Source organism: Lepidochelys olivacea, assembly GCF_965140295.1.
Source record: "Lepidochelys olivacea isolate rLepOli2 genome assembly, chromosome: 22".
NCBI lineage: Eukaryota > Metazoa > Chordata > Testudines > Cheloniidae > Lepidochelys > Lepidochelys olivacea.
The window spans coordinates 5,201,436-5,220,548 of NC_140432.1; the positions used below are offsets into that span (position 1 = coordinate 5,201,436).

General features: G+C 56.0%; 1 protein-coding gene across 3 annotated transcripts in view; it reads right to left on the reverse strand.

Annotated features, from left to right (window-relative positions):
* Window positions 1–233: 233 nt before the first annotated feature.
* LOC311511211 (neurogranin) overlaps window positions 234–19,113 on the reverse strand; it is a 62,614-nt gene continuing 43,734 nt past the window's right edge. For all 3 annotated transcript variants that reach the window (XM_084611618.1, XM_084611619.1, XM_084611621.1), the window contains 2 exons: window positions 14,931–15,145; window positions 234–1,583 (listed from right to left, as the gene is read on the reverse strand). In XM_084611618.1, the coding sequence (XP_084467744.1) occupies window positions 14,939–15,145 (207 nt within the window). In that variant the 3' untranslated portion in view covers window positions 234–1,583; window positions 14,931–14,938. The remainder of the gene's footprint in view (window positions 1,584–14,930; window positions 15,146–19,113) is intronic.

A 19,113-nucleotide genomic window follows, 5' to 3' on the forward strand; every position in this document is an offset into this window, starting at 1 on the left:
AGCTCGATGAAGGGTGCCCTATGGGCACTGGGGGTGTTCTCTCTGCAGAGGGAGTGAGAACGAGCCAGCTACGGGTAGGGGGCTATGGGATGAGGGGTCCTTGCTTGCAGGCAGGGGGAGAGAAGATTCAGCAATGAAACTGGGCTCTCCAGAGTGGGGTGTGGGTGCAGAGATGCTTTAGCTCCCTGAGAATGGAAACACCATCCGGGCAAAGGACTACTCTGCACTCAGGCTTCATAGCAACATTCCTTTATTGACATTCCAACTTTGCTGGAGAAATCACATGCAAAACCGAAAAGAACTATAGAAAAACCACTGGGCGTCGGTACAAGCTCCTTCCAGCCGTGTCGAGGCTGGTGAGGCGTGCATAGGGGGAGGGAGTGAGGCACGCGCAAGCTGGGGGCAGGAGGGGTGCACGGCCAGAACATGGCAAACGGGCATGGAGGGCTATTTTCATATGATGCTGCTTTGCAATCGCTCTCTTTCGTGGCCCTTCACCAGAAAGCTATTTTGTATGCAGCATGCAGTCAGGCTTCCAGGGGATTCTGTAGTAAACAAGATCAGCTTGGAGGAGCTAAGAGGGCTGATGATTGGTGGGGGGCCGGGTGGGAATAGCACACACAGTCTGGAATATATGGGCAATAGGAATTCAAGTGAGGCCCTGGTTACTATTAAAAAGGGGGCTAAAAAAACCGAACCAAACCAAACTCTATGCTAGAAAAGCAGCTGAGACTTTTCAAAGCCAGAGTCCCAGCCCTGACTGGCGGTGGGGCGAAGAGTGGGGCTGGGTGGCTGAGGGAAATTCAGGCTCGTTACCTGGCCTAGGAAGGCGAGTGCAAAGAACGAAGTGTCATGCAGCATGCAAGGGTGCTCTGCGGACGCCAGGCTGCAGCTGACAGGCTGGGCAGTCCACCTCTGTGACCGATTGGGGCTGGCGGGAGGAGCCCGCCAAGGGGGGCTGTCAGAAATACAGGCTGCCCCTAAGGCTATGTCGACAGGGCAAAGACAAACCTGGGCCAGCCGACTCGGGCTCGTGGGGCTGCAGGGCTCTTTCATTGCTGTGTAGACTTCCAGAGCCCGAGCTCTGGGACCCTCCCACCCCACAGGGTCCTAGAGCCTGGGCTGCAGGCCGAGCCCGGAAGTCCACACAGCAATGAACCAGCCCCGCAGCCCGAGCCCCATGAGCCCGAGTTGGCTGCCCCAGGTTTTTCTTTGCTGTGTAGACATACCCTGAGAGAGCCTGGACTCTGCCAGAGCAGAATGGGGGTGAGGGTGGGGATGTGCACCCTCTGGGGGGTGATGGAGCTGTAGGGGAAGGAGGAGTGGGAGATGCAGGGGGGGCGGGGGTCTATACTCTGGGAGGAGGCAGGATGTCACATTGCCAGGCTAAGCGGAAGTGAAGGGGGACACTGAAATCAAAGGGGTTTCCTGGGGAGGACGGAGAGTTGCATGTCTCCAAGCCCAGGCTCCATGGGACAATGTTTCTTCTGAATGGTGATGGGTGTCAGTCGGGGGGAATCAGGAACGGGGCTGGGCGGTGTCTTCTCTGCAAAGGGGATGCTCCATCCATCCCGTCTCAGCCACTGCAAGTAGAAACAGACTGTGAGCCCTGGGCACTGCGCTGCAGCCTCCCCCGTGGGGGAAGGAAACCCCAGCCAGCCTCCACTCCTTCTGCAGAGCCTGGCCAAGGCAGGGAGGTGGTTGCTTGCAACAAAAGGAGTTTAGGGCGAGCGTGTAGTCAGCCCAAGGAGCCATCTGTCCGTGAGGCCCAGCCAGGCTGTGCTGGAATGCCAGGGGTTAGAGGAGGGCAAAGCTGGCCTGGCATGGGGGCTGTACCCTGGCAAAGGCTGGTAGAGCTTCCACTGCAGCAGCTGCTGTCCTGGGAGTTAAATTCCCCCTAAGCTGCGTGGCCGTGCAGCAGCCTATTAAGTGCCACGCAGGCGCTCAGGGCTGTGGCGGGGAGACCTGCCACTGTGGGGAGAGGGGCCTCTCCCTGCTGGCCCCAGCCCAGCCCCGGACCTGCCGCGGCTGAAGGAGAGGCACCCTCCCCTGGCCCCAACCCAGCCCCGGCCCCAGACCTGCCACGGCCAGGGGAGAGGCACCCTCCCCTGGCCCCAACCCAGCCCCGGCCCCAGACCTGCCACGGCCGGGGGAGAGGAGCCCTCCCCTGGCCCAGCCCCGGAGCTTCTGCAGTGGGCACAGGCACCTCTCCCTACCAGCCCAGGTGCTGCTGCGGGGGGAGAGAGCTGGGGGGAGTCCTCCCTTCCTGCCACAGCCCTGGGGCAGCCTGCACCCTAAACCCCTCATCCCCAGCCCCACCCCAGAGCCCGCACCCCCAGCCGGAGCCCTCACCCCCCCCATACACCCCAACCTTCTGCGCCAGCCCTGAACCCCTCCCGCACCCCTCATCCCCGCCCCTGCCCCAGAGCCCGCACCCCCAGCCGGAGCCCTCACCCCCCCATACACCCCAACCCTCTGCCCCAGCCCTGAGCCCCCTCCCACACTCCAAACCCCTCAGCCTCACCCCCACCCCATGGATTTTATGTGCCCCAAGATGAAGGTGATGTGTCACACATAACAAAATTCATTGCACACATGGGTGGGACGAATTAGCGGGAACGCTGCCTGTGAGCCTCAAGGGCAAGGCTTTACCCCCCATCAGCCTCTCGCCAGGTGGCTTCCCCAGCCACGGGATTTCCAGGGCTCCACATGGGTCCGACGGCTCCCAGCACTAACGCCCCCCCCCCCCGGCCTGCCAGACCAGGGGAGGGGAGGCTGTTCTAGCCCCCTTCTCGAGGACCTGGCTGTGTCACTTCCCTTCCCCAAAGGCCTCTGCGACTTCCCCCGCTCCCCTGTTCCACTGCTGGCCTGCTCCTGGCTCAACTCCTGCTCAACTCTACCCTGCACGTGAGGCAACAGCTCCTCGCTGGGTTAGGAAAAGCTGGATTAGTTAGCAACAAGCGCCAGGCCCCCAAGGTGGCTATTACAGCATAATCTGCCCAAATCCTCCACAGCCGGGGCAGCAGCAGGGCCCTTACAGGAGTTTACTTAATGGCACTGCTAAGTGACCGCTCACAGCTGGAGCTAATCACCCCTTATTAAAGAAGTCATGGCCGGGGGGGGGGGGGAGAGAAACTGCACCTTGCTAGGCCAGCGTGCAGGTGACATTTGCACACTCAGGCACACAAGCGCGTGCAAACACACACACACCCCCAGCACCGCCACCCAGCGGCCCCTGGAGCCGTTGCTATAGGCAATCGCTGCACATCCAGCCTGTTTGCCGTCTCTTCACCGACGCCAACGAAGCTGTTCTGAAATTAAAAAGCTGACATTCGGCAGAGAATAATGAAGTCCCCGGGGACCCAGCAGACTAGCAACAGGTTTTGAACACGCGCTGAGGGGAGGGGGGGAGTGTTTGCCCTAGAGACTGGCTGGGCCCGGGTTTGGTTTTGCATAAAGTCACTGAGTGGGCTGGCGTCTCCTTGCGTTTCCCGCTGGTTGCGCGGTGGTGTCCCCCTCCGTTGCCCTTCCGTTGCTTTACCCCCCCTTGCCCCCCACATACACGCAGTTAAAAGGGACAGAACCCCAAACGAAAACCCCACCAGGCTTTGGATTCCTTGCCCCTAGGAAAAGGCCTGCAATACTGTTCCGGCAGGTGTTATACGGGATGGGGCGGCCAAGAAGCAACCATTGTAGGCATGAAGTGAGCTGTAGCTCACGAAAGCTGATGCTCTAATACATTTGTTCGTCTCCAAGGTGCCACAAGTCCGCCTGTTCTTTTTTCATTGTAGGAATGTCACTCCAGGAAAATGCAGGACCAACGTGTGACCTGCAGCCAGCCAGGCAGCAAGGGACCCAGCATGAGCATAAGCCCGAGAGACACGGGTCCTGAGTGGGGGCATATGCCAGGGCAGGCAGCAGCCAGAGGGGCTGCAGTAGCAGTGGCTAGGCAGCCCGCCTCTGCCAGCTCGCCAGCCAGGGACAGTGGCCAGGGACAGCCACCCAAACGTGACCGGCTGTTAACGCTGGGTCTTAGAAGAGGTCCCAGCCCCTTTGAGGTTCTGGGTGGAGCTATCGCACCTGGTGAGCACCATCCCTGGAGAGCAGAGATTGGAGCTGCACCAGGGAGGTGTTGGGGCCACAGGCTGAGCCCTGTGGTTTGGGGCTGAGGTTGGGGAGAGGCAGGCCTGTGTTCCTCAGCGCTGGGAGGAGAGACTGGGTCGGGCTGCAAGCGCCAAGGGGCTGAGCCGGCGGAAGCAGGTGTGCTCTAGGGGCTGAGTGACGCTGTTTTTCCATCACGAGCTGGAGTCACAGGGTGGACTGGGTGTCGTTCCCACTGAGGCTGTGTGGGCAGAGAGGGACTCTGGCTCCAGATGGCTGCTGGCAGCTGCTCGGTGGCATGGTGCTGTTAGCTTTCAGACAACCACCTGCTGGCAGTGCTGCAGGGACGGACATGGGACGCTTTCCAGGAACAGGGCCAGATCCTCAGCTGGTGTAAATCAGCTCCATCAATGTCTGTGGAGCTGTGCTGATTTACAGCAGCTGAGGTGCTGAATGAAGCTCCAGCCTATGGACTCAGGCCTCAGGCCTCTGATCTACAGTGCTCTGAAGTGGCCGGATCGCTACCCTGCATTCAGCTCCGGGCACCTCACTGCTGTGACGAGCTGGAGAAACGAGCACCAAGCTGTCAGGCACTTAGATTGGTTAGGGAGCCCAATTGCCAAAGTGTTTTGGTTTTTTTTTTGGGGGGGGGGGTTTGCAAAATGCCGATTCATCAACGCTAAACCTTCCCAGAAACATAGTGGTTTTGCAGGGCTGGCTCCAGCGTTTTTGCCGCCCCAAGTGGCAAAAAAAAAACCCCTAACTTGCCGCCGAACGGGGAGGCAGAATCCTGCCCGCCGAACACGGAGGCGGAGTGATGGTGCGGCCACCGAATTGCTGCTGGCGACTGACGAAGAGTCGCGTCCCCGTCTCCGCCGCGGGCGGATTGCCACCCCAGAGTCCAACGACCTGCCGCCCTTTTACATTTGCTGCCCCGGGCACCTGCTGGGTTCGCTGGTGCCTGGAGCCGGCCCTGCGGTTATGACAGAACTTTCCCTGGGGAGGATGCTCAAGCCAAGGATGGAATTTCTGGCCAAGATGAGAGGGGCCCACCCCAGAATAGCTAAGAGCCGGTGATGCATAGGCCGTGCAAGGACTTGAACCTCCTACGTCCCAGGTGAGCCACCCTGCGCTTGAGTCAGTCAGTGTCTCCTGTCGGAGCTGGTCCACTTTGTATAAATAATTAACTATTCATCGAATCCCAGAGAGATGCTGTAGCCTGGTCAGGCTCCATCTCTGGTGCAATGACTATTAATGATTTATACAAAGTGGACCAGCTCCAACAGGAGAGGGAGGTTGTGTCTATAACCTGTTTATTGGGGCAGAAGGGGACTTGACCTCGAGTCTGCCACAGCCCACGTGAGGGCCCTAATCAGCCAATGTTCGAGGCAGGGGAGTCCTCACCAGCTCGCACTCACTCTCTACTTCATTCCTCAGCGAAAGAAAAACAGCTCGCAGAACCGTGACGCTTTGCATGACCTGGAATGCTTGTTTCCTGGCCCTTGGAGAGATGCTCTGGGGCCGAGCCACCCTGCCACATTCCTTTCAGACTGGAGCATCCTCTCGGTGTCCCAGGTACTACACACCCCTGGCAGGGATGCAGGGCCTATTGCAGCACTCGGGGCAGGTGTGAGCGTGCCCACAGAGCAGAAATCCCACCAGGGCAGTTAGTGGGGACAGACGTTCCGAACAGGGCTGGGCTGAGTGACAACAGTGCAAAGATTTCCCGGGTGAGTCCCCTGGCTCTGTGCAGTCTGAAAGGGGCTACCAGCCTGGCTCTGCCCTGCTGCAGCTGGCCTGGGTAAGGATTTGTTCCCTCCTTCAGCTCCTGCCTCCCCCACTTATAGAATGGGGGCTCTTTAGGGGCCAGCTTTTACTCCTGCCACTGGCCAAAGCCGCAGACAACTCCTCTGCCCAGTGTCAAGGGCCGCACAGCTCCGCATTGCCCACTCCACTCTCTGCTCCTTCGCTGTGGCCCTGGGCATGAGCCTGCTCTCTCACCAGCACAAATCAAGAGAAACTCCGCCGCCATCCCCGGCTCCCCCGGGAGTGAAGGGATCAAAACTGTTCTTAATAAGCAATTACCAGCGCCCCACACATGCAACTCCAGCACTGTACTCATGATCCTGACGCACCGACTGGCTCATGAGCATAGCAATTCCCCTTCCTTGTCACCCTACAAACTTCCCATAGCCCAGGCCCACCAGGGCAGGCCCTCCACAACGCTCCCGCCTGCCGCAGGGGAAGGGCATTGACTTAGCTGCTCAACTCCAGTTTCGAAACAACCTGCCTCGTTCAGCAGGATACCCAGCTGCAGCTTCGCCTTTCGTTGTTCATCTTTTATTCATTATCACACAACCCAAGGCCCTGCATTCGCATCACCCTGCACACAAACACACACACACAGACACACTCTCTCTCTCTCTCTCTCTCTCGCAACCCTGCGCTCTTTCCCCATCTCGGCCGTTACCATGGCAAAGTCACCAGCTAGCATTGCTTAATTCAGTTGTGAAGCAAAAAAACACACCCAAGAAGAGGCAAACTCTACATTATCAGCCAGGGTGCACTTGCCTAAAATTAGCCCCTGCTTCCCTAAGCGGCATAATAACGAAGTGAAGCAGAGTGTAGCAATCCAGGGGCAGTCAGTGACTACCCCTGCCTATGAAGGTGATATGCCCTACAATCAGTACCAGAGTCTGGTTGCCACTGTCTAGGTGTGCCATGAACTCCCCACTTCCCACCCCCCACCCATCTGTATAGGGGTAGCCAGAGTCAGTGCTCACTTGTGGACTCCCATGGCACACGGCTCCACCGCCAAGGGCCAGAGTCTGATCTCAGGGGCAGTGGTGTAAATCCACAACAAGGCCGTGGACAGCCGGGGAGTTACAGCAGTGAACAGCTCAGAATTTGGCCCGCCCCATTTACAAACTAAAACTAACCCTGAAACCAAGGCGGCACCGGGTCTGAGTCAGCGCCCCTCACGGGACCTCACTGAAGGCGGCAGGCTGCAGCCCGGGAAATCAGGGCAAGATTGAGCCCACTGCAGCCGGCTCTAATTGTCTCCATTATATTTACCTTTCCTGCCAGGAGACTGTAACCCGGCTTTTAAAAATAGCATGGGCTGATGTGAGGCAGTTAGGACGGCGTTGCTAAGGGAGAAATTAAATTCCAATCGAGGGCCTCTGCCACCTCTCGGGAGTTACGACTGGTTTCCATGCGAACTGCTACTCTGCTGCAATGCAAAACTAGGGCGTAGAGCTGCGCCTCCTCCTTGGTTTGACTTCAGGTGCAGCGGGCAAGAGCCTGCAGGACAGAAACCCTCCCACACCCACTAGCACCCGCTGCCTTTCCACCCCCTGCCCCCGCTAACTCAGCCCGGGAAGAGCAGGGAATGCGGCTCCGGCCTTTCTCGCATTCGGACCAGACCCGCTGGGCCCGATTCTGCTCTGATCACTGGAGTACGGCAGGAGTTACAGTGGTGACAACAGGATTCAGGCCCTAGTGTACAAGCACCAGGTTGTACGGGGGCCTCCCTGGGCATACAAAGCTTGCTGCTGGCTGCACTGACGTTACTGCCGATTTACACTGGCGTGAGAGGAGAATCCGGCCAGGAAACCTCCTCCAGCATCAGAGCATGAAGCGGGTGCAGGACCCCAGCAGACCATGAGCCTGTCTCTCACAAGCAAGGGACACAGATCGGACACACTGGGGAGGATGAGACAGGAAGCCAGCGTCCTGCAAGCCAGAGAGGAGAGTGGCCTTTGCAAAGGGCAGCACTGAGGGTAGGAGGGCCTAGTTACCCTAGGCCATGGGAGAGCTGGGATCAATTCTCTGCTCTGCTACAGAGCCCCTCTGCCCCTGCGTGGCCTGGGCCAGTCACTCAGTGCCTCGGTTTCCCACCTGTGCAATGGGGTAACTGCCCTGCCCTGGTGCACAGTGCACTGAAGATTGTGAAGTGCCCAGATGCAGGGGTACTAGAGGCCAGGTAAGTACCATGGATAGAATCTACAGCCAGCTGCCAGGAACCCGGCTGTGACCTGGGGTACGGCTGCGAAGGTGCGAACAGCTTTGGTAACTTGGCTGCACTAGGGCCCCACAGGGAAGTGTATGAGGAAACCCCCTCTAGGCAAACCTTTGGCTTTGTGACTGAGCAGCCAGCCCCCCGTGGGTGCTGCTGAGAAACACAGCCAGGTGGGGAGAATAAAAGTGAGACACCCCAAGAGAAACCTGCAGCCCAACCTGCTAGCAGGGCACGGAAATCTGCTTGTGCTGTGTGTCACATGGAGGCTGGTCTAGCGCACCTAACCAATTCACAAACCCCGCGGCTCTGCTCCCTGGGAGACTGCGTGAACCCCAGCTGAAAGTGTGTTGGAAGCGGGATGCATTTAACATCTCTAAAGTCCATGCCAAGGCCTCAGTCCTGAAGCCTGCTGTGTACCCCCCTGCTTTGCAAGCCCCAGCTGCTGCAAGGCAACAGTCCCACATCCCATGACGCGGCAGGAGGCTGGTCTGAATAGCGTTGTTTAACTTCTCCTGCCTCACACACCGTAACGTGAACTGCGAGCTCTTTGGGGCAGGGACTGTGTTTTTGTTCTGTGGTTGTACGGCGCCTGCCACAACGGGTCCCGCTCCATGACTGGGGCTCCCAGGTAACACAAGTAATAAAGAGGGACAAAGCCATTTTAGTAAGTGACTCATATTTTATGTCCCCCTACAGCCACTAAGTTTATTGTCTCTCTCTCAGGGCTGGAGTGTGTTCCCAGTTCAGAATAAGGAGATTTGGCCCAGGGGCCAGAGACCAAAAAAGTGCTTTTACGGGAAATATTATTTACATTTGTCAGAAGCCAGAAAAAAGGGGCCGCCACCTAGGGGCGGCTCTACCAATTTTGGCGCCCCAAGCGGTCGCCGCTGAATTGCCGCCACCCCCGGAAGAGCGGCGGAGCGGCCGCCGAATGGCCGCCGCGGCACACGGCCAACCGCCCCATTCTGATTGCCGCCCCAAGCACCTGCTTGGAAAGCTGGTGCCTGGAGCCAGCCCTGCCCCCACCACCCCAGCCAGAGCTCTGCGCAGAAGTCATTTTGTTTGCAGACTCCATATCGGCGTACAACACTCGCAGGAGTGTGGTCATCTATTCCAGATGCCAATTCCCACGCGCACAAGCAGAGGTTATGTTCCCAGAATAACAGATCCAGACGCAGCTGGTCCTGAAGATCAGGCCCTGCCTGGGTAGGCACGGAGTGCCCTGCAGTCAGTGTGGGATGAATAATCCCAGTTTCTAAACCCAAGGGAGAATTAAGTGACCAGTAGCCTGATCTGGTCACATCAGTCACCGGCTACTGCTCCTACCCCTTCATAGAATATCAGGGTTGGAAGGGACCTCAGGAGGTCATCTAGTCCCACCCCCTGCTCAAACAGGACCAATCCCCAATTTTTGCCCCCGATCCCTAAATGGCCCCCTCAAGGATTGAGCTCACAACCCTGGGTTTAGCAGGCCAATGCTCAAACCACTGAGCTATCCCTCCCCCCTTGATTAGACTGTTTCTCTTGGGGGGGCAGCGGAAGCCACTAAGGGTTGAATCCCTCCAGGAGGAGCCGTTCAGGGAGGGGAAGCCAATCAGCTAGTTTTAGAAATTTTGAAACTTTCTTTGTGGGTGTGTGGGTGTGTGGGGGGTGGGGTACGCAGGCCTTGCCCAAGGCACCAGTCCCAGCAAAATGAAGCTGCTGTAAAATGTATTGGCAGGTGCAGAGTGAAGTTAATTTGTCTCAACACATTCGTACACTGGAGGGATCCTAGCTCCCAAAGGCACAGCCAGGGCCTCCGCGGACTCTGCTAATGGCCTCGCTGCAGCAGCGGTGGGCGGGAGGGGGGCAGCGTCAGTAACCGTGCACGCTGCACCGTTGCCGGTGCAAATACACTAGTGAGTCAGCTGAAAAGCTGCTTTCCACGCCCGCTCGTGCAAGCCAGCCTCAGCTGCTCAGCCATCCCATTGCCAACAGGCCAGCTTGTGTTTCTCGCTCTTTACACGAGTGTAACATGCCGGAATCATACGGCCACCATGGGCTCCAGCTACCCTAACGACACACAGCTGGCCTGGTCTAGTTACACACACAATGCTGTCCCGGCGGGCTTCCTGCTGAACAAACCCAGAGAGCACCAAGAGTGGGCTCACAAACTCTTTGAAGCTATGCTACCCCATGCTATACCCAATAGGATTCTAAGGCCCAGGTCCTCAAAGATATCAGGGGGCGGGATAGCTCAGTGGTTTGAGCATTGGCCTGCTAAACCCAGGGTTGTGAGCTCAATCCTTGAGGGGGGCCACTTAGGGATCTGGGGCAAAAATGAGGGATTGGTCCTGCTTTGAGCAGGGGGTTGGACTAGATGACCTCCTGAGGTCCCTTCCCACCCTGATAGTCTATGGCTCAGATATTTAAGTATGACGTATCGTTATTGACCGCACATATTATCACACAGTCACTGTGATGTTTATATCTCTGAGTGGAGGCACTGATGACAATCAAAGTTTTAGTTGATTAAGGACTAGAAGATTTGACCCTCCAACTTTCTTTCTAAAGGAAGAGCTGTCCGGAGCACCTCTGCCTGTTTATTTTCCTTTCCTGCCTGCCGTGGCCCTCATATACCTCAGAAGTCTCTGTTTTTTTCTCAACTTTACAATATAGTATTTTCTTGGTGTTTGGTTTTAAATATTCTTCTGCGAGAACCACAGTTCAGTCACTGGAGTGTTGTGTTTAAGAGCCTTCTGGAAAGTAACTAGCCTTTAAACAGAAGTAAAATGCAGTGTTGCCAACTCTCATGATTTTGTCACGAGTCTCATGATAATTGTTTTCCTTAAAGCCCCAGCTCCTGGAGTTAGGTGGATACGTGATGATTTCAGCCTTCGTTCTTAAAGAAAAATGAAGCTTCTCGTCCTCATGGTTGTGGAGAAAGCTTCAAAAGGTGACCCCGGTGCACCCTAAAGGCTCAAAAAGCAGAAGGTAACTAAAAATAACCCCAAATCTGTTATTTTTACATAATCTTATGATTTTAAAGCCAATTTCATGATGTTTGGTGAGCCTGATTTGCTGGAGACACAGGGAATCAGAATGGTCTTTATGGGAGCAGAAGTGCTCAGGTCAGGGGGGAGACTGGGAATTGAGGCAGAAGCAGCTGGCCCCTGCGGTGCTGTGTAGGCGGGTAGAACTGGCAGGAGGCAAGCAGGCAGAGCTGCGGGAAGGCTCCATATGAGGAGCTGGAGGGGGTGGCAGGTGCTCTGCAGAGGAAGGAAGTGGGCAGAGGGAGCCAGCTGCCAAACAGGTGGATGGCTCATTGCCCTAATTCTGATACCCATCAAGGTTGGTCCCAGGGGCAGATGCATGGTCTCCCTGCAGGGCCGGGCATGAAGTGGATAACTTGCCTAGTCCATATGCAGAATCAACAACAATCCCAGCTTGCATTTAGATCGCTCTTCAGACCCCACATGCTTAAAAACCACGTGCTACAGTACAGGGATCCCTCCACCCCTCTGAAACGCAGCCTCCCCTCAGCACCCACTGCAGGCAAGTGTTTTACATTAGAAACAGCAAAAGCACTGTGGTCCCCACAGCGAGTCTGAGTGACATAACACAACTGGGGCAAGTGCCCAGGCAAGGACAAACCAGGCCAGAAGGGGACAGCAAGGGGATGGTCTGGGACCAGAGCCAGGAACACACCTACGGGAGACATACAGTGAGCCACAGACATCCCTGCTGTAAGTCTGCTGGGTTCGGCGAGCTCCACGGTCACCTCGGGCCAAGTGCATTGGTGGCGTAAGATACAGACTGCCTAGGGAACAGGGAGCACGGTAGGTTGTTTTCCATTATATTGGCAGTTGGTAGGCGTGTGACACACACAGGCCATGCACACCGAGAGTGCCAAGGGAGGGGTAGTATGAAAGGCAGCTCGCAGGAGGTGACAGTCAATCAGACCACATCACTTCCCTCCCTCTTGGAAGGCCTCCGCCAAACCCCCCACTGCATCCCCCTCCATCACAGCCCATAGCTGGGATCTCATTTCTCATTCTGCCCACTCTCGCCCCAGCGACAGCAGCCTCAGCACCCCACTCATGTCCATCTCCCACTCTCTCCTCTGGGCCCCCACATGCAGGGCATGACTGCCCTCTGCCAGGGAACCCCCCTCCTCATTCAAACCCTCCTGACACCCTACTGGCCCTGGGAGCCTGCAAAGTCCAGCCTGCCTCACTCAAGTCCCTTCTCCACCTAACATAGAGGAGAAGAGGGAAGCAGCAGGCCAGGGGAAAAGGCGAAAACAGCACTGAGTGAACCCCAGCCGCTGGGCTTCCCCACGCCCCCTGCTGTCTCTGTGCCCCTCTGGCAGACAGCGAGCTCCCCAGAGCCTGGTCTGGCACACTGCACATGGCACGTCCCTGCACACACAGCCCCGTCCCATCGGCATTGGGCTGCACAGCCCGGGGCGGGGGCATCTGGGTGGCCACGCGCTGCAGCCATCCGGCCATTTTGTTAACGGGGCGCACGGCTGGCCCGATGTCGCTCAGTGTCCCCCTCGTGGTGGTCGGGCTGAGCTAACGACCCCTCTTGGCCTGGTGGCGTCGCTCTGGCTCTGCCTCATTCTGCACCCCTCCTCCCAGCAACTGTTCTTTTCTTCCCGTTGGTGAGGAGGCGGCCGTGCCGCCCGGGTCTGGCCGTGCAATGGTGCCAGCAAACAGCACACGCTCCTGCAGAGGGAAGACAGGCGGCTACTGCAGCCTGCAGCCTGGGGAGCCCACAGCAATACCTGGCAGCCTGCAGAGAAGCACCTTGGGCCCCTCCCAGAGACACAGGAAACACCCCTCGCTCTTTCAATGAGGGGAGGGGTACGCGAGCGTGGGGGGACAAGGTGACACCCCAGTGGGCGGGAGGCCTTGGAGAACATGGCCTGAACATTGGCCTTGGCCTGTGATCACCTCCCTGCTCCACAGCCACCCAGTCACTGGGTCCATTTTGCGGCTGGTGGGAAGGAAGCCAGAGCCTGGCCTGTGCAAATCCTGCTTGGAGAGAGGGGCACCAGGGGAGGCGAGAATGCTTCTATTCAAGCTGCCTGGCTGGTTCTCACTTCACCAGCCAGTGCTGCCTCTCGATCCCCCGCTGCTCCCCCAAACCCCTCCGCGTGGAAAGCTGCTGTGGGGAAGAGGAGCCCTGGCAAAGGGAGATAATGGGGGTGGGGGAGCAGTGGGGGGCCCTGGGAAATAGAAAATCTTGCTTTTGATGTGATGTCTAGCACAACAGAAAAGAGAGAGGGTCAAACTTTTCCGCCCTGCCAGGAGTGTCAATCTGTCTGCGTGGGTCAGGGATGGGGATTGTCAGCCTCAACCCTATACTGCCTAGGCTCCCCCTCCCCCCCTCTACCACCCCAGGTTCCCCACCTCCTGTCCCATGTTCACGTTCTGCCAGGCCAGCCAAGCAGGGGCACCTGCAGCCAGGGACGGGGCAGCAGAGGCTCCACGGATTCAACCAGGGCCCCCGCTCTGCTGATCTGACTGGAGCAGGAGGGGCTCCAATCTATCCAAGAGAGAGAGACCCAGGCTCCATAGCCTCCGCTAGAGACCCCTTATTCCTTCCCGTGGGGGGCCACAACAAGTGTCCCTCCCAGCCCGGGTAGATAGACATGAGCTAGCTCCGTTCAGCCTCGTGTGCTAAAAATAACACTGTCAGCTTGGCGGCACGGTCTAGCCGCCCACACGTGGACCCAGGAGGTGGGGCAGGCATGGACACAGGTGGCTAGCCCGTGCCGCCACGTCCACATTGCTATTTTTAGCGCACTAGCTCAAGCCGAGCAAGCGCTCGTCTGTCTACCCAGGCTGCAAGGCAGGCTCCCAGCTGCAGTCATCCCCAGCAAGCCCGACTATCAGTGACCCCATTGGCTAGACACTAGCGTCTGTTATATTGAGATCAGCATGAGACAGTCTCAGGTCTGGAGGTACCGTTCAGATCAGCCCCCCGACATGTCCCGAACCAGAGGATTCTCTGCTCTACAAGCCTGAACTAGAAATTTCCCAGAACCCATGACTTTCTGGTACTTGCTGTTTTCAGTCAGGTCAGAAATTCCATAGAAACTGTCTCTCTCTGACCCCTTCTGTGCCCAGGGCGGGACCAGTCAATGCTCTGGCAGCAGCGCAAAGCCAGAACCTCGTACAGAGAAAGTTTGCTGAACTTTCTCAAACTTTGGAAGGTTTGATACACGTTCAGGGTGGGGTGAAGGCTTCAGCCAGCTGACCTTACCCAAACAGACTTCTCCATCCCTAGTCTGGAGAGCATCTAGGCCCTATTCCCATCTCTGCAACAGCCCCGGTTGGTGACCTTGGGCAAGTCACTGCCCCTGTGTGCCTCAGTTTCCCCTTCTGTGAAACAGGGATAATGATCCTGCCTCTCCTTTGGGGTCCTGGAGGGAAAGTGCTGTATGAGGGCTCAGGAAACCCCCATTTTTCATTTTGTCTTGGAGATCACCCCCATGCCGCTGCTCCCAAAGAGAACAGGCTGGTGGTGGGCGGGGAAGCTGTATACGTTTTCCGCTGGGTTACAGCAGCTTGCCTGGGGTTCGGTGCTGGGCACCCTTCAGTCCCAGTCAAGTCAATGGGCTGTTAAGTCCAGGAATCAGCTCAAACAAGGATGTCAGGATTTGGCCCATTGGGAGTCAAGGTGGCTCTGTGCCCTGAAGGTCACTGCCCCACAGCACACATGTGTAGGTCAGCGTTCCTGATGTACCCATTTCGGGGAGGATGGCAGGCCAAGCCGCTCCAGCCCCTGGGACAGCAGGCCAGCGTGGTTGGGAGCTCACCTGGCTGTCTAGTCTCCGTTGCGTAGGTCCCCTACACGGGTGCTGCTCGCACACTCAGGGTCCTTGCTTTTGCGGTCTATTTCTCCCCCTTTTATCTTCTTCCTAGTCATGTGACCACGGAAACTGGCCTGGATTTTGGCTGCTGCTGCATTGGCGTCAGGATCATCTAGCGGGATATCCAAGATGTCTTCGTCCAGCTTGGTGCAGGCCCCTTCCTGGAACAGAGGCAGAGCCAGAGTCAACACAACACACACAGGGGCTGTACGCCACCAGGCTGTTCTACCACAGGGGAGGGAATAGGAAGGTCCTGATAGCGGGGGAAGGGGGCTAGATCACAGAGAAGAGACAGAGGGGGTCACAGTGTGGGGAGGCCTGGGTTAGGGCGAGGGTTCTCACACCCATGAGCAAAACAGGAGACCCCTGCCCTGTAGTATACCACCCAGTCCCACATCTGCACGGAGGCCTGAGGACTCCCTCTGTCCAGCCGGGGAGCTCCCTGGAGCACCTGGGCTGGACTCTGTACAGGCTCCTTGCTTGCTATGGCTTGCGACATGGGCTCCAGCCAATGCTAGACACGTTCGCAATGCATCCCCTTGAAAGGCAGCTCTGTGATGAACAGTGACTCGGGAAGCATGGCGTCACTGGCTTCCACCTTTATCATCTCTCAGTTTACACAAAGCAGCTTGTAACCTTGTAAGTGCCTGCCCTGCAAATTCCCCTGGGATCTCAGCCTCACTCCTCCTCGCACATCATGAGCGCTACAGGGTTTGCAGGCGAGGCTCTTCCCTTCAAGACAGCTGTGCAACTCCTCTTGCCTTGCTATGTCTGTAGGGCCCACGGGACCGGTACAGTCCCATTGCCTTCAGCGGGCCTGCACACATGTGATGAACTGGAATGGAGTAGACCGGTGATTCTCAAACTGTGAGGTCGCGACCCTGATTTAATGAAGTTGCCCAGGCGGGCATTAGACTTGCTGGGGCCCGGGGCTGAGGCTGACGCCCGAGCCCCACCACCTGGGGCAGTGAGGGTCAGGCAAGGGCTTCAGCTTTCCCCCGCCCCTGCCCCGCCCAGCCCAGGGCAGCAGGACTGGTGCGGGTTTAGCCTTCGGTCCCCCCTCCTGCGGTTGTGTACTTAGGCGCTGACTCCATGGGTGCTCTGGGGCTGGAGCACCCATAGGGAAAAATTAGTGGGTGCTCTGCACCCACTGGCAGCCAAGCTCCCCTCATCCCCCCAGCCCATCTCCTCCTCCTCCTCCACCTCCCCTGAGCACGCTGTGTCCCCGCTCCTCTGCCTACCTCCCAAGCGTTTCCTGCCCGGCTGCCGCCAAACAGCTGTTTGGCGGCATTAGCATGCTCCAGGAGGGAGGGGGAGGAGTGGGAATGTGGCGCGCTCAGGGGAGGAGGCGGGGAAGAGGCAGGGCCAGGGCCTCATGGAAGGGGTGAAGTGGGAGCGGCACCAGGGGCAGAGGGGGGTTGAGCACCCAGGGGAAAGAGGGGAAGTCAGCGCCTATGGTTGTGTAGTAATTTTTGTTGTCAGAAGAGGGTTGCAGTGCAATGAAGTTTGAGAACTGCTGGAGTAGACAACCAGCTGATGTTCCTGAAGTGCCCCAGTCCTAGACCTGCCCCAGCTCACTCTCTCATCGCCGGGCTGGCATTGCAGGCTGGCTCCAGCAGACAGCCATTCGCCTGATTCTGAGCCCAGTTATACTAACAGAGACCTGGCATGACTATACTGAAATCGGCAGAGTTACTTCAGCTTTACACTGGCACTGAGATTAGAATTGGGGCCAAGATTACCACATTGCAACTGAAAAACAGGAAACCAAACAGAAATGAACAATTGTTTTCTGAATCTTCCATAAGGTGTTGAGTTGTGCTAAGTTAATTACAGTTTGACTAACGTCAGCCCACCGTCTCTTCAAACTGCAATTAGCAATAGGTTCATTACACTTGATTGTTTTGTTTTGCCAGAGATGTGTGGAAAAATTCTTTGGTTTCGGGGAGGAAGAAAGAACTGCCGGAATATTTTAAAAGGTGGCGAGGGAGAGGGGAGGAAATAACTGCACTGCAGTGCTGCCGCTGTCCCGATTACAGTGAATCGGACCCAAATGCCTGTGCTGAGCGTCTCACCTTCTATTATTTAATGTTTCTCTTGTGGTTTAAACCAGGTCAGCCCCCACCGTGCTAGGTGCTGCACAAATACACAGTAACGGACAGCCCCGCCCCAAAGAAGTTATAAATACAAAGTGAAAAGGTGCTAAAAAGTGGCATTATAAAAATAAACTTTGAGTTAAACAAATCTCACTACAGTACCTATTGTTGTTGGCGACAATAAACAGTGTTCAGGTGGCTACATCAGATAGGGGACAAAACCTGTACTGGGTAAACCCCTCATGTTCCAGGGCATAGCCAAACACTAACTGCCTGGGTTAGGAAGGAACTTCTTGTAGGGGAAGGTTAAACTATCAGTGCCCATTAGGGGGTTCCTTGCACTTTCACCTGAACCATTTGGCTGGCCACCATCAGAGACAGGATATTGGACTAGGAACACAGGGAATGCCAGACTGGATCAGACCCATGGCCCATCTAGCTCTGTCTCCTAAGTACCAGCTGCTACAAAGGAAGCAGTAAGCAGACATAAGAACGGCCATACTGGGTCAGATCAAAGGTCCATCTAGCCCAGTGTCCTGTCTTCCCACAGTGACCAATGCCAGGTGCCCCAGAGGGAATGAACAGAACAGGGAATTGTCAAGTGATCCATCCCCTGTTGCTCATTCCCAGCTTCTGGCAAAAAAAAGGCTAGGGACACCATCCCTGCCCATCCTGGCTAATAGCCATTGATGGACCTGTCCTCCATGAATTTATCTAGTTCTTTTTTAAACCCTGTTATAGTCTTGGCCTTCACAACATCCTCTGACAAAAAGTTCCACAGGTTGACTTTCATTGTGTGAAGAAATACTTCCTTCTATTTGTTTTAAACCTGCTGCCTATTAATTTAATTGGGTGACCCCTAGTTCTTGCGTTATGAGAAGAAGTAAACACTTCCTTATTCACTTTCTCCACTTCAGTCATGATTTTATAGACCTTGCTCATATCCCTCCTTAGTCGTCTCTTTTCCAAGCTGAAAAGTCCCAGTCTTATTAATCTCTCCTCATATGGCAGCCATTTCATACCCCTAATCATTTTTGTTGCCCTTCTCTGAACCTTTTCCAATTCCAAAATATCTTTTTTGAGATGGAGCAACCACATCTGCACACAGTATTCAAGATGTGGGCGTACCGGGGATTTATATAGAGGCAATATGATATTTTCTGTTTTATTATCGATCCCTTTCTTAATGATGCCCAGCATTCCGTTCACTTTTTTGATGGCTGCTGCACACTGAGTGGATGTTTTCAGAGAACTCTCCACAATGACTCCCAGATCTCTTTCTTGAGTGGTAACAGATAATTTAGACCCCATCACTCTGGATGTATAGTTGGGATTGTTTTCCAGTGTCCGTTACTTTGCAGTTATCAACACTGAATTTCATCTGCCATTTGTTGTCCATTCACCCAGCTTTGTGAGATCCTTTTGTAGCTCTTCACAGTCAGCTTTGTACTTAACTATTTTGAGTACTTTTGTATCATCTGCAAATTTTGCCACCTCACTGTTTACCTCCTTTCCCAGAGGCAGGGCAATCTTCCCCTACATTAGGGATCATGCTGGTCTAGGGAGGCCACCCATCTGGTTTCATACCAGGCGGTCCTATTTTTGGCTGGTTTGTCCCCCATCCAGTACTGGGACAAAACCTGACATGGCATTGTCCTGTATGGGACAGGGAACACCATTTTGAAGAGCATGCTGCTCCGCCCCTGCTGGCGTGACCTCACTGGGGCACTCCTGAAAATGGCATTCCCCCACGTGGCATGACATTGCCCATGCTGTGCATGCAAGGTCAAGCTGGCGGGGCAGGGTGGGGCACTCCTGAAAATGTGTCCCCTCCGTACTGTACCATCACACCAGCTAGGGCAGCGGGGTCATGCCATTCCCAGATGTGATGGAATGTCCAGTATTCCAGGAACACATGAGTGGCACCTTCTCCTGGTCTCTAATAGGCTTAAGCCCTGAAGCAGGAGGTTTAAAAGCCCTTCCACAACTGTATCATAATTAATGATGATACTTTACATATTCTTGGTAACCCA